Source organism: Python bivittatus, unplaced genomic scaffold, assembly GCF_059951505.1.
Source record: "Python bivittatus isolate LINGU-HERP-01145 unplaced genomic scaffold, Pbiv_v1 ctg000350_np1212, whole genome shotgun sequence".
Classification (NCBI taxonomy): domain Eukaryota; kingdom Metazoa; phylum Chordata; class Lepidosauria; order Squamata; family Pythonidae; genus Python; species Python bivittatus.
Genome location: NW_028277074.1, coordinates 5841325 through 5853706, shown reverse-complemented (window position 1 = coordinate 5853706; position 12382 = coordinate 5841325). Strand labels below are relative to the sequence as shown.

Sequence of the window (12382 nt, the reverse complement as noted above, 5' to 3'; positions counted from 1 at the left end):
ATATTTAAACAATTGGGTTGAGCACATTGTTATCTGTTTATTCAATAATGACTCAGCTGCAGTTTCAGGTGGTGCCAATACCAGTTTTTCTCTTGATGCAAACAGGAATTTTTGAAGAGTGTATCCTTTTTAACCCTTACCTTTGTAGCCAGTTGCTCTTGTCAAGTATATTGACAAAGGTAGCCTTCTTTTCTGTGACTAAATGCAATCCTATACAGCCAGGCTTCATTGGCATTTGATTAATCTGAAAGCTGAAAAAGGTCAGTATGCAGTGTTCAGAAATTAGGAGTAGATTCTACATTACAAGTTAATTATGAGGGGGACCCTGGTCTGGAAAGCTGTATTTATTTGCATATGTATACACCATTGCAACCATATTCAGCAGCTGTGTACATGCAAGAGAAAGACTTACTGGCCATACTTTTTTTTAACAGAGTGAGCACTGATCTCTCTCTCTCTCTCTCTCTCTGCCTCACACACATACAAAGTTTTGGCATGAAATGCATTTAATGCTTGGCCAACAGACAGAACATAGTCTAGCCAGAGTCTTTCGTACTATGCATCCTAGATGAATTATAAGGCCTTTCTCCACTTCTGAGTTGAAATGCTTATCCATCCATCCATCCTTAAGTCAGCAGAAAAGAGTACTTGCATGAAAACTGCTGCTCCCGTTGGCAATCTCGGTCCTTCCCTTATGGCCTCTGTTCTAGGGCACTGCTGAAAGGTCTGCCCTGATCATGTCTGGGTGCACCCTGTAAGAAGCCAGAGGGAAAAATATCTGCCAATCATGAGCAAGAATGGAGTAGGCCTGCCCTTCTCCTAATCCCATTCTGTCACAACCCAAATTGAGTATGTTTTAAAAATTGAATAAAGTTCTTTAAGAAGTGAACAGATAAAGTCATGATGGGAGTTGAATCACAAGCAGCCCTATTTCCTAGGGTTTTGTTTTGTTTACCCTTCCTCTCTTTATAGAGGCAACACATGTGGAATGCAGACAGAGGGGTTAGTCCCATTCATGATTTTGCTATTTCAGCCTTGTGTCAGTCTGGTAAGGACCACAGAAGTATGACACTTACAGTACTAGTAGCTGACAGGCCACTTTTGAAATTACCAGCCCTAAAATGCTTCCAACATTCTCCAAAGGATGTAAAATGGCCACATCCATGTATCATATTATGCTATCTGATAGACATGTATTTATGGCTGGGAACCAGTTGCATGCAGCTAGAGCAGAGTTTCCATGGGAATGCAAAGTGATCCCTTGATAAAATAAATTCTACTGCTGTTACACAAATCCAAAGGACCTCCATTATTGCCCAGATATATTGAACATAAAAAATCAGGTAGGAAGTGGCATTACATCCACTGCTCCCACCTCCAACCTTTGCTAATGCAGCACAGGTGTATTAATTTATCCATCTCACTCGCTTGATTTGAAGGTTCTGAGATTAAAAAAAATAATCTGGTATAAGAAATAATACCTAAGGAGCGTAAAACACAGCAAGGTGCCTATCACCCAAGGTGATTGACTATATCATATAAAAATGTTATTCATGAATACCAGTCATCAATTCTTATTTTTTATATTTCCCACCTGATATTCTTTCCAACCAAACGTAATAATAAAATTGAAACCAATTTACAATGAAATACTTACGCTAGCACTTAAGCCACTCCAGAAAATGTGGCAATGTTGGCAAAGAGAAATGGCATCTTACTGAACACTTTACCTCTAGAAAGGAATAAAAAGATGTTGACTTGTTACATGGTTCCAAGGATGCTTTTACTAATAAGTATTTCCTATTGATTTCAACAGCCAAATACTTTGCTGTTTGCAAGTGAAGTTATCTTTTCAAACGGGCAGTAACGTAAGCAAATGTCTATGAATGACCACATGATGGTGCTGTTCTCCTAAGAATATATTGTAAAATGGGCGATCTCAAGTTTACAGAGGACATGTCCATAAGAGCTCTCTGTGGCAGTTTAAAACCAGCTCTGGGTCTGTGTAATTGCACAATGGCCACTGGTTTTGAGAAATTAGTCAAGTTTGTTTGCTTGAGACTGGGTAAGGCTGAGCCTTCTTTGTTTTGCAATGCTGTTCCTTCAAATGAGAAATAAGCAGGCCATTTCTCATTAGCTTCAGCCACCCTAAACATTTTTTCAAGTTGTTTTGATAACTTTGCAGGTCTACTTCATGTTCAGATGTCTCATTTCATTTTTTAAAAATTTTTAATGGCCAGAGAAATGCACATAAACTAAAAGTCATGGATGATATGCATGTATGTTTGTAAGAAATTAATGTATTTCTCTTTTGTGCACCATGGATGTGAATGAATGTTTGCTTCTGCAATACTTTCCACAGTTCATTTTTGTTCTCAGCACTACATAGTCAGCTTCTGAGGAATTGAGGAAAGGAAAACCGAGTCAGTGTAAATGTATTCTGATGGTAACAAGTCCATCAGGCACAATCATCTTTTCAGATAAATATCAAATGAACCCTGGCAATCATTGGGCTGATGGATGTCACAGCCAGATTGTCCTCACATCCATTCAGATAAATATATTTCTTTTGAATCTTCCTGAAATGTTTTAAATGAAATATTCAGCTTATGGATATTCAACTTAAAGTTGGGTGGCCACATAAATTGATAAAATACAGTACAGTCTTGATTAATTTATGCATGTCACATTCCAATTAGGCTGCCCACCTCAAGAATAAAATAGTGCTTGAGAACAAATAGCTATTTTTGAACTGGCCCAGTCTTCCTAATGTGGAAAGGGACATCCAAGAGCCAATATGATTAAGGCAAAGACCTATTGGCCTATTTCTTCCTTCAGTGCCAAGTTGAGATTATCAACAGTCATGCCCCAAAGGTAATTTTCTATCAGTGTTCTTTGTCAACTCAATACTAGAGGCCCATGTTAAATAAGAGAATACAAAAATGTTTCTGTGTTATCACGGAAAACAGCATAGTGGAAACGTGACTCAAGCAAAGAACTCCCCCAGCTAAAATACTGGAGAACAGAAAAATCCAGTAATCTCAAAGTCAGATTATGGAACTGAAGACATTGGCCAACCCTGCTTCAGAAAAATCCTTAATAATATATCAGTAATTCATTAAAACGGGATAGAACCATGGGGCAGCTGAATGAAACTCTTCATTGGAGTGGTCTACAAGGAGTATCCCTTTGTGGTTACCGGGTTAGTACTTATGAACAAAATACAATATTTTGCTATATCACTCAAGAATGGAATATGCTGCAACACTAAGCAGCAGGTACAAGCTGTGATGATTTACTGAGTTGAATCAGTCTGTATGAGATTATCTGGAGCAGAGCATATGCTACATTTATTTCTCAGGCCCTGCTCCTGCAGGTTAATTAGGATCAGAACATATGTGTGTGATGGTTTGCTTAAAATGTGTTTCCTTAAAATGTGTCATAAAATGTGTTTCCTGTTTTTCATTATAACCAACGGATACTAAGTGGAATGGTGTAAGAACTGAAGCTGGCAAGACTTCATTGATTCTGAGGTCTGACAGAACTGTTACATAAAACTTAAGTAGTTGTCTCTAACTTTTAAAGCCAGAAAAAGAATGGCCAGTCTGTTGACTCAAAAAGGCAGGATGGAAAGGTATAGAATTTAAATGCTTGAGACATTTATATATACAGTAGGTTTTCATTTCTGTGCTCATTAGTAGGCAGATCTTCTGCACATATATAACATTTTTGTCTACAATAAAGCAATTTATCTAGCCATGTTGAATCTTTGAAACTTCCACCATAGGACTGAATGGTTGAGCACCTGATGTGTAAACATGTATTGCCTTGCTTGATGGGAAGCCTTGCAAATGGCAGCCCAGCAAACCTTCAATTTACTGGACCTAGGTTTAGCAGTCTTCAGTTGCAAAAGACAAAATCCACTACATTTTGTATGTGGAAAATTCCCTTCTCATATGAAAAATATGCATGTGCAAAAGCCCATTAGGATGCAATAGGTGTTTAGGTCTAATAGGCATCCATTATCCTCATTAGTTCACTAAGTAAAAGATATACTGTATTGAGGCTTTCAAGATATATTCATATTTTATCTAGTATTTTCACATCATGATAAATCATAATATATTGTTTGGTTTTGGCTTAGTGCAATGTATAATTTGTATATTATGATTTATGGATTACTGTAGTGTGTTGGCAACAAAATCTTCTCACTTGTCCATCAAATCACAATTAAAGTAAGCCTTGGTCTATTGTGATACATGAACCCAGCCACTAGGTCAATTATGCTGAATAATTAATGCAATCCCATTTACCATGAACAGGACGCAGCCATACAAGCACAAGAAAAAAGCACTCCTGTGACTGAGAGCAAGCCTTGTTTATTAGTCTATATCTAAAATGTTACTGTATAGTCTAAGCTTACCCCAAGCTGATGACTTTCCATTATGATGAACTAACACTTCTGGAGTGCCAGATTATGCTGCTTGACCTTGGACTTAAAGACTCAAGAATGTGGTGGGCATCAGTTTGTGAATGACTATAGCGGTCTGTTTTTTTCATCTGTATGCCCAATGTAATTTTTTTACCACAAAGATGTTAACAAGAAATTTCCTAGTATTTGTACAGCTAAGAAACAATGTAATGGTTTTCTGCCAACTCTGAAATATCTTCTGAAGATGTTGATATCTTGATGAAGCTTAGTAAGGAATTGCCTGACCAAGAAAAAAAAAATTACCTTTCAGAATATAAATCAAACTGTCTAGCTAGTGATCTCACTTAAAATAAGGTGGCTTATGTTAGGATACCAACTAAAACAGGAATCCTTGCTGTTATTTGTTAACTTAGGAAGGTTAAGTAACAATATAGCTTCTGCAATACTACACGATAACCCTAATTTAATCATAAAAAAATTAAAAATGGCCAAAGTTTCATAAGTTAGGCAAATGTATCAAGAATTCTGGGTCTTCACATGAGATCTTGCAAGACTTCAGACATTTTACTTTTTAACATTTTAAAAACTTTTATTTTTCATTTATTTATGTAGAAAATGTTCCACATGAAAAATATGCATGGGGGGGGAGTGTTGAGGGCTTTTAAAGTTTAAATTTCTTAATACCTACAACTTCATACAAGAGAAACCAAACTCAACAGTTCTTCAAGCTGCTAATATTGCCACCTGACTGTTAGTCTATTAATGCTTTATGAAAAGGAAAAATAAAAAATAAAAACATGAAATAGTTCTTAATGCTGGTGTTTATCCAGCTTTTTTTTTTAGGGTTTTTTTTTCCTATTGCTTTTAGATTAGTCTCAGCCAGTAATAACAACCACAAAGTAATACTGGTCTGTGTATAAGAATAAAAACATGAGAAAGAGAGAGAAAGAGAGACAGAGATTTACATGCAAATATTGTTTTCACTTTCTCTCTGAATGTATATATTTGTGTGTGAGTGTTTTCATTGCATCCCAATTTTCTCTTTCTAGTTTTATTGTTTCTTCCTGATTGCTTTTCTAAAACAATGATAATTGTCCAAAGAGTCTTGTCAGCATGAGCTCAACTTATGATAGGACCATTCAGCAACCCCAGCTGAAGCCTTTTATGGCTATACTTTATCAGTAAGGCAATGCTGATACATCATATCAGACAATAGCAAAATAACATGGAACGTTTTCATTACAGCAAAATATATTGAGTTTCACTTTCAAAACAAAACATTAATCTCACTGGCATCTCCCATTACTGAATGAACAGGACATTAAAAAAACAAACTCCCAAACGTCATACATTGCTATTTTGCCCTTCATAGTCCAATGCCCCACATCTCTGTTTCAGGACATTTCCAAAAGGATAAAGATTTCCTTTTCCAGATTTTCTTGAAAACTTATTTCTTAAATTACAACAGTCGCCTAGTATTATATGAAGTCTTTATTACATCTGTATGTGAGACAGCGGAGAAATGGTGAAAACTTTCTGAGCCTGTGGCAACCTTTCCTGCGAAACATAGGATCCAGTGCATGTGGGAAGTCTGTCATATCAGAAGACCAAAATTCTATTATACATTGAAGTAGCTTCTATAATACTGCAAGTGTTCCAGAGAAGGTTCAAGATAAAATTACAAAGACAGCACCTTTGCAGAAAGACATCAGAGGACAAACTTGCCAAAAGAAACCTCTGTGTTTCATTTCCTGGTGGAGTGAGCTGTTCCTTTCCAAGGGGTTAGTCCATCAACTGCATGAGAGCAGCTGGTTGGAACTGGCTGTGACATAAGATCTCAGTTCACAAGGTGAAACATACAAATCTTTGAATGTGCCCTATGAAAGCATTCCTTTAAGCTTCCATGACTCTGCTTCTGTTTTCCAAGTCCATTAAGACAACTCTTCTACAACAACATCAAACCACAAGGGACATCCTTGTTGGGAATTCATTCTGAGAAAAACAGGAAAAGAGAGCAAAATTATAAAATATAAAAAGCAATCAATTCAGCAAAGGTGGGCTTAATGCATCAATGTTTCATGCCCCCCAAAAAACATAAAATATAAAGGGCCAAAAATTTCTGCCCTACTGTATCCCTAATCCATGACCCTGCAGCCCTCCAACTGAAAATAAGGGGGAAAAAAATAGCACTATTTGATTTCTCTTTTATATTCTTTCAGTATGTTCCTCTCTTTTAAAAATCTCCCATGTACACACTCATTTCATCAAAGAAATATGGCCATATAAGTAATGATTCATTATTTACTCATTGATAGGAGCCTTCAAAAAACATGTTTGTGGACAGTGTGTCCTCATTCTTTTCATCTGAGTGAACTCATGAGCATGAACTGCAGTTTTTACTCAATATAGGTAGTTCTTGTCTAGCGACCGCAATTGAAACCAGTGACTCAGTCATTAAGTGAAAATCACATGACTGCAACCATGCTTACAATATTACTTCAGCTTTCCTTTGCTTTACAGCATCAGAAGGATACAAACCATTATACAGCCCTTTTTTCCCCACTCCCCCCACCCTTTGGAATGGTCATCCTGGCACTGGGATAATTAGCAAGAAGAGAATTGACATTTGTATTTACTTTCATTGGAGAGGAAGGGATTACAAGAGAATAAGCAGGCACACAATGGGGAATACACATCAAAAGGAATGTGCTAGCACCGGCTGTTTGCCTAGTGCGCTCCCGGCTGTAAGCCAGGAGCCCTTAGGAGGCAAACAAAAGCCTTTAGTGTGAAACTGATTTGGGTCTTGTCAATTTCAGGCAGCAGCTATGAGATGCAGGGTTCTGTCAATTAAGGTCACAGAGCTGAACTTGTTAACTTGTGGTTAGCACTTTTTAGGGATGTGTATTAACTGACTGTAATGGTGAACACATGACTGAGAGAGAAACACTGTGAAAGTCATAAATGTGGGCACTGGTCACAAAGTTACTTTTTCATCACCATCGTAACTCTGAACAGTCGCTGTCCAAGGCAGTCTCTAAACAAGGACTACCTGTACACTCAGGGCAGACTTTCTCAGCTATGCACTGTCGTGATTTATTCTTCACAAGCTTGGTTCACCACAGAGTCTCAGTGGAAACTAGTAAAGCCTCACAAGTACAAAAGCCATCTGAGCAGACTCCAACACAGAATCCTTTTCCTTTTACTATCATTCTTGTACTATCAAAGCTACAATGCTCAATGGACATGTTCATTTGTAAATTCATGTTATTTTCAACTACTCAGAAATAAGTTATTACACCTCTTCTAAGAGTTGCCTAATATTAAATTCTGTAACTTATAGATATAAATTAGGAGACAATTATCTTTTTACTTATGATATTAAGATGACATTAAGGCAATTCCTACTGGATTCATGGCTTATCCTTCCACCCATGATATCCACAGTAATTCAGTTACAATTTACTGAATTCATATTTTGCTTCACTCATATGTTCCCTTAATCTACGATACTCAATTTTGCACTATCCTTTTCATCTGGTCACAATTTTTAAATACATTTTTGGGTTGTCAAATCAATGTTCCCTGCTGTAAAGGAAAAATAGTGATATTTTTTCCAGTTGTAACATTAACATTAAATCCAGAGTACACAATGTCTCTGAACTGCCCTGTCAAAGTGCGATAAACATTCTGCCTGTTCAGCCCTGGAGCAAGGGTATCACACATAGCCTCACTGTTTTGGGGGGATCTTTTTTCCTCTTCTTCTCTGATGAATTGAAGTTAGATTGTTCTCTGTTTTTGTATGAAGAACCCCGGCTCAACTCCCTCTCACTGTATGGTGGCAGAGTATCTTCTCCTTCCTCTTGCTGTGGAGGTTGCTGCTCCTGCTGCTGTTCTGCTTTGTAAGTTGATGGTGGTGACCAAGCATAGTAAGTTCCTCCCCTTTGGCTGGATTGTGAGCTGAACTTTGAAGGTGTCTCACTATGTTCACCACTCTCATCATAGCTTCGTGACTTCCTTTCGAGGGCACTAGTGAGGTAGGAGTGATCATACTTCTGGCTCCCTCCAGGTGTCCGACACACTAGCCTAGGCAAGTGTTTCTCTTCATGGGTACGTCTCCTGGGTGGGCTGTATCTCCAACTCCGATCTGCATCCGTTACTGGCTCACGGTTTCCTCCCCTGCGTTTGCTATAAAAATCATCTGAATTCTCCAGATGCTGTACTGGCCCTCCACGTGATCCTGATCTCTCAAAGTGCCGTGGCTCCTGACTCGCCTCAGTCCGATGGACCTGCTGACTGTAAGATTCAGCAAAGGCTGCTAGTTCATCCATGGAGACAGCTGGTACTCCCATAGAAAAACTCTTTCTTGAAAGCATTTCTGACTTTGATCTCTGCTGGCTGTATAAGACATAAGAGAGATGCTTTGAATTTTTGTTTTAATTTTTTATGTATTAATTATGTAACCAACTTGCCTGTTCATCCAATGTAAGTAATTTCCAGATAAACATTTGAAATATTACAGCAGCCCTATACTCCTACTGGCAACACCCAAGTTAGCAGTAGAAAATTGATTCTTAATACCAACTGCCCTAATTCTAGAATAGAGGAAAGTATATATCTTAACAGTCAAAACTTGTTATCCCTCTAGTTTTCTATTATCTATGCTAACTGAAAAAGTGACTCTCCACACGCTCCTTTCAATTGGATGTGCCAGGTATTGAATCTGGAACCTTTGTCAGGCAAATCATCTGTTTTGCCACTGAGCTATAACCAATAGAATTACGGTAAGGGTAATCCACATGCATGGTGTCAAGATGTACATTTTAACCTCAGTGCAAATAATGACTCAGCTGACATCTTACTGAACAATGTACTAAGAGAATAGTATCCCAAATGTGTTATTTCTTACATTTATATCACAACTTTCCTCTAAGGTGAGGTAGGGTGGGCTCACAGAGTGACTATTATCAAGCCAGGTATAGATTGGAAAATCCTGGTTTGGTGATAGTACATATAAATAAGGTCTTGAAATAGTCGTTGACTGCAAACTAAACAAGACAGCAGTATAATGTGGCTGGTAAGGAAAGAAAGGAAGGAAGAAATAGTAGTTGCACTTTATTTTGTGTCATTCACATCTCACTTCAAATATTGTGTCTGTTTTTGGGCATGATATTTTAAGTATTTAGAAGAAAGTGAACAAGTTCTGTACTACACTGCCTCTCTACAGTATATTACAGAGTGTATTACAGTCTTATAAATATGTATTATTTTAAAGAAACCCAAAATCTGATTTGTTGAATGTGATACAGTGCCTAATCTACATTATCCAGATGGTTGGCATACCAATATAGCTCCCTGAACAGGTTGGGCCTGGATGTTAGATGCCTTATGCTGTCTGACAAGGTCCAAAAGACAAAGTCCTCAGAATACATTCATCAGATAAGACACTGCTACTTTATAATGCTTCAACTGTACAAGAAAACTGCTAGTAAGTTAGCTTACTTATCATTATATTTATAACTTGCCTTTATTTTGTACAACTCAAGGTGGTGTACATAATGCTCCATCCCCATAACAGTCCTGTGAGGCTGTTGGGCTGAGAGAGAGTGACTGGCCCAAAGTCACCCAGCCAGCTTCCATGCCTAAGGGAGGACGAACATTCACAGTCTCCTAGTTTCTAGTCTAGCACTACTACGCCAAACTGGCTCTCCTTACAGTTATCATATTCAGTACAGTATATCAGATCTCCCTAATCCCTTACTCTCTTCCTTGCTATTCACCCATATAAATCAGGAAAGTAAAAATATTGAAAAGCAGCAGTCTTCTGTTTCCACATTCCCCCACTGAACTCACCTCATTCTGAAGCTGCCCCTGTCTTCCCTGTAATCAGAACGTGTTTGTGGCCTAGATGTACCACCTCCACTGACAACCCCTGTCCAGTACTCAGCATCACCATCCATGTCTCCTGAAGGAGGAAGTGCTTTCCTGCACACCTGACGGTAAGACTGGCGGAAGTTGGCACCCTCATCATGCAAAGAACTGAGCTCTGAGATGGTGTTACTATCTGGGATGAAAGATGCAGTTATTGGGAAAGTGTTAGAGAAGATAAAAATGGTTATTATAAAATTGAATTATTTGTGTATTCAGTTGGACAGGGATTAAACCATATACAAGATTTTATGAAAAAAATACTACATACTTTGTTTCTGGACTGACTGTATCTGCATTTTGTCTTCTTATGAAAGAAAGAGGGAATGATGGAAAATGTAAAAATGATAAGGCTTGCCCCTACAGGTAGTCCCCAGATTACAACAGCAATTGAGAATGGGATTTCCATCACTAAGCGGTGTGGTCGTAAAGTGCAACGTCTCATGACTGCATTGCTTAGTGACTAAAATCCTGGCAGTCCCGGTTGGACTGCACATAACCATGACATCGGAAGAGGCAGGAGTCCCAGGGAAGCAGGACGGCAAATGAGAACTATGGGCCAGGGGTGGGTGGGTCCATGAGCAGGTGCTAGGGAGCACGGGGCTTGCCACAGTGCAGGGCTTGAGGCACCACTCCTCAGCAGTGGCAGCCTTCAGCAGTCTCAGCCTGCCGCTACTACCCCCAGGTCTCTACTTCAGGCCCAGTGCTGGCCAAAACACCGCCTCAAGACCTGCGCCATGGCAAGCCACACCAGCCAGCCTCGAGCCCCAGCCCGCACCTCAAGCTGCAGCACTGGCCAGCCTCAAGTTGCAGCACTGGCCCAAGCCCAAGCAGCACCAGCTGGACTCAAGCTCCAGCACCACAGCAAACCCTGTGTCACTTCAAGTCATGCATTCCCTAATGTTCGCCCATGGCACCTGCTGCCCCATCCATAGCTCTCACCCGCTGGCCTGCTTGTCTGGAACTCCTGCCTCTTCCCAGGTGAAGAAAATAATGAAAGTCCGCTGGGGGGGTGGCAGTGGGACAGCGATGGGGGAAGTGGTCATAAATGCAGGCCAGCCCAAATTTTGATCACGTAACTGTGGAGCCACTCCAATCACTGGAACTATGAGGACAGGTCGTATGTCAATTTTTCCAGTGCCATTGTAATTTTGAATGGTCACTGAATGAATGGACATAATCTGTAAGACTACCTGTATTCTGTTGGCCTAAGCTAAGACCACTTTAGTAAATCCAAGTAATTAGAATACAGTAACTTTTATTAAAATGTGGCTCAGCTAAAAAAAGCAGTGCTGACATAATTTCTTGAGATGCTCATACCACCCCGAATATTGTCTCTTTGGACTAATCAGTTTCATTGTTTTACTCATGGTATAATAGACATTACAAGCAGTACAGTAGTTCTCAACCTGACTTATTTTAAGTCTCACCAATCATTCTGTCAAAAAATCTAGATGCTACCAAGATGGGAGGAAAAGCCAACCTTTTCAAAGAATTATATACATACATACAAATGTATGCTCTGCTATTATATTTATCAGCATTTATTATAAGTTTTAAGATGAAAATAATTGCATTAGTACTGTGACCATAAACTTTACTGCTATAACTCTAAAAAGAATAAGTGAAACCTAACTGGGGCTGAAGCAGTGTTTGCCATGGGGAACAGTCTTCACCTTTGCCAAATTAAGAAATATTCCAAATAATGAGACATGGCACAAAATATTTGTGTATTTGTTTAATAATAAGCCTATGCTTTCAGAAGCTGCCTCAAAGCCAGATGCCAGGAGGTGCTCTTCTGAGAGTTCAGTTTCCTTTGCCTGAGGCTTGCCATATTCAAGTGGAGACTGACTGCTTTGCCTTTCTTCTCTCCTATCCTCCCTTCTGTTATAAAAATATGTATAACACGGGTTCCACAGAACTGTACTACGTAATGGACTCTGTCTGACCAAGGGAAACTTGGAATTGTAATCATCATCAACCATCTCTCTTTTGGGGAATTTACAAGCATTCTGCAGCACAGAA

General features: G+C 39.0%; 1 protein-coding gene across 4 annotated transcripts in view; it reads right to left on the bottom strand.

Annotated features, from left to right (window-relative positions):
• Positions 1-3777: 3777 nt before the first annotated feature.
• The window catches only part of ILDR2 (immunoglobulin like domain containing receptor 2), a 51789-nt gene continuing 43184 nt past the window's right edge, over positions 3778-12382 (bottom strand). For 2 of the 4 annotated variants that reach the window (XM_025170691.2, XM_088144540.1), the window contains exons 9-11: positions 10283-10493; positions 8164-8827; positions 3778-6424 (exon numbers count right to left, since the gene is read on the bottom strand). In XM_025170691.2, coding sequence (XP_025026459.1) covers positions 6389-6424; positions 8164-8827; positions 10283-10493 — 911 coding nt within the window. In that variant the 3' untranslated portion in view covers positions 3778-6388. The remainder of the gene's footprint in view (positions 6425-8163; positions 8828-10282; positions 10494-12382) is intronic. The other 2 variants (XM_007434472.4, XM_007434473.4) reach the window with 2 other exon arrangements.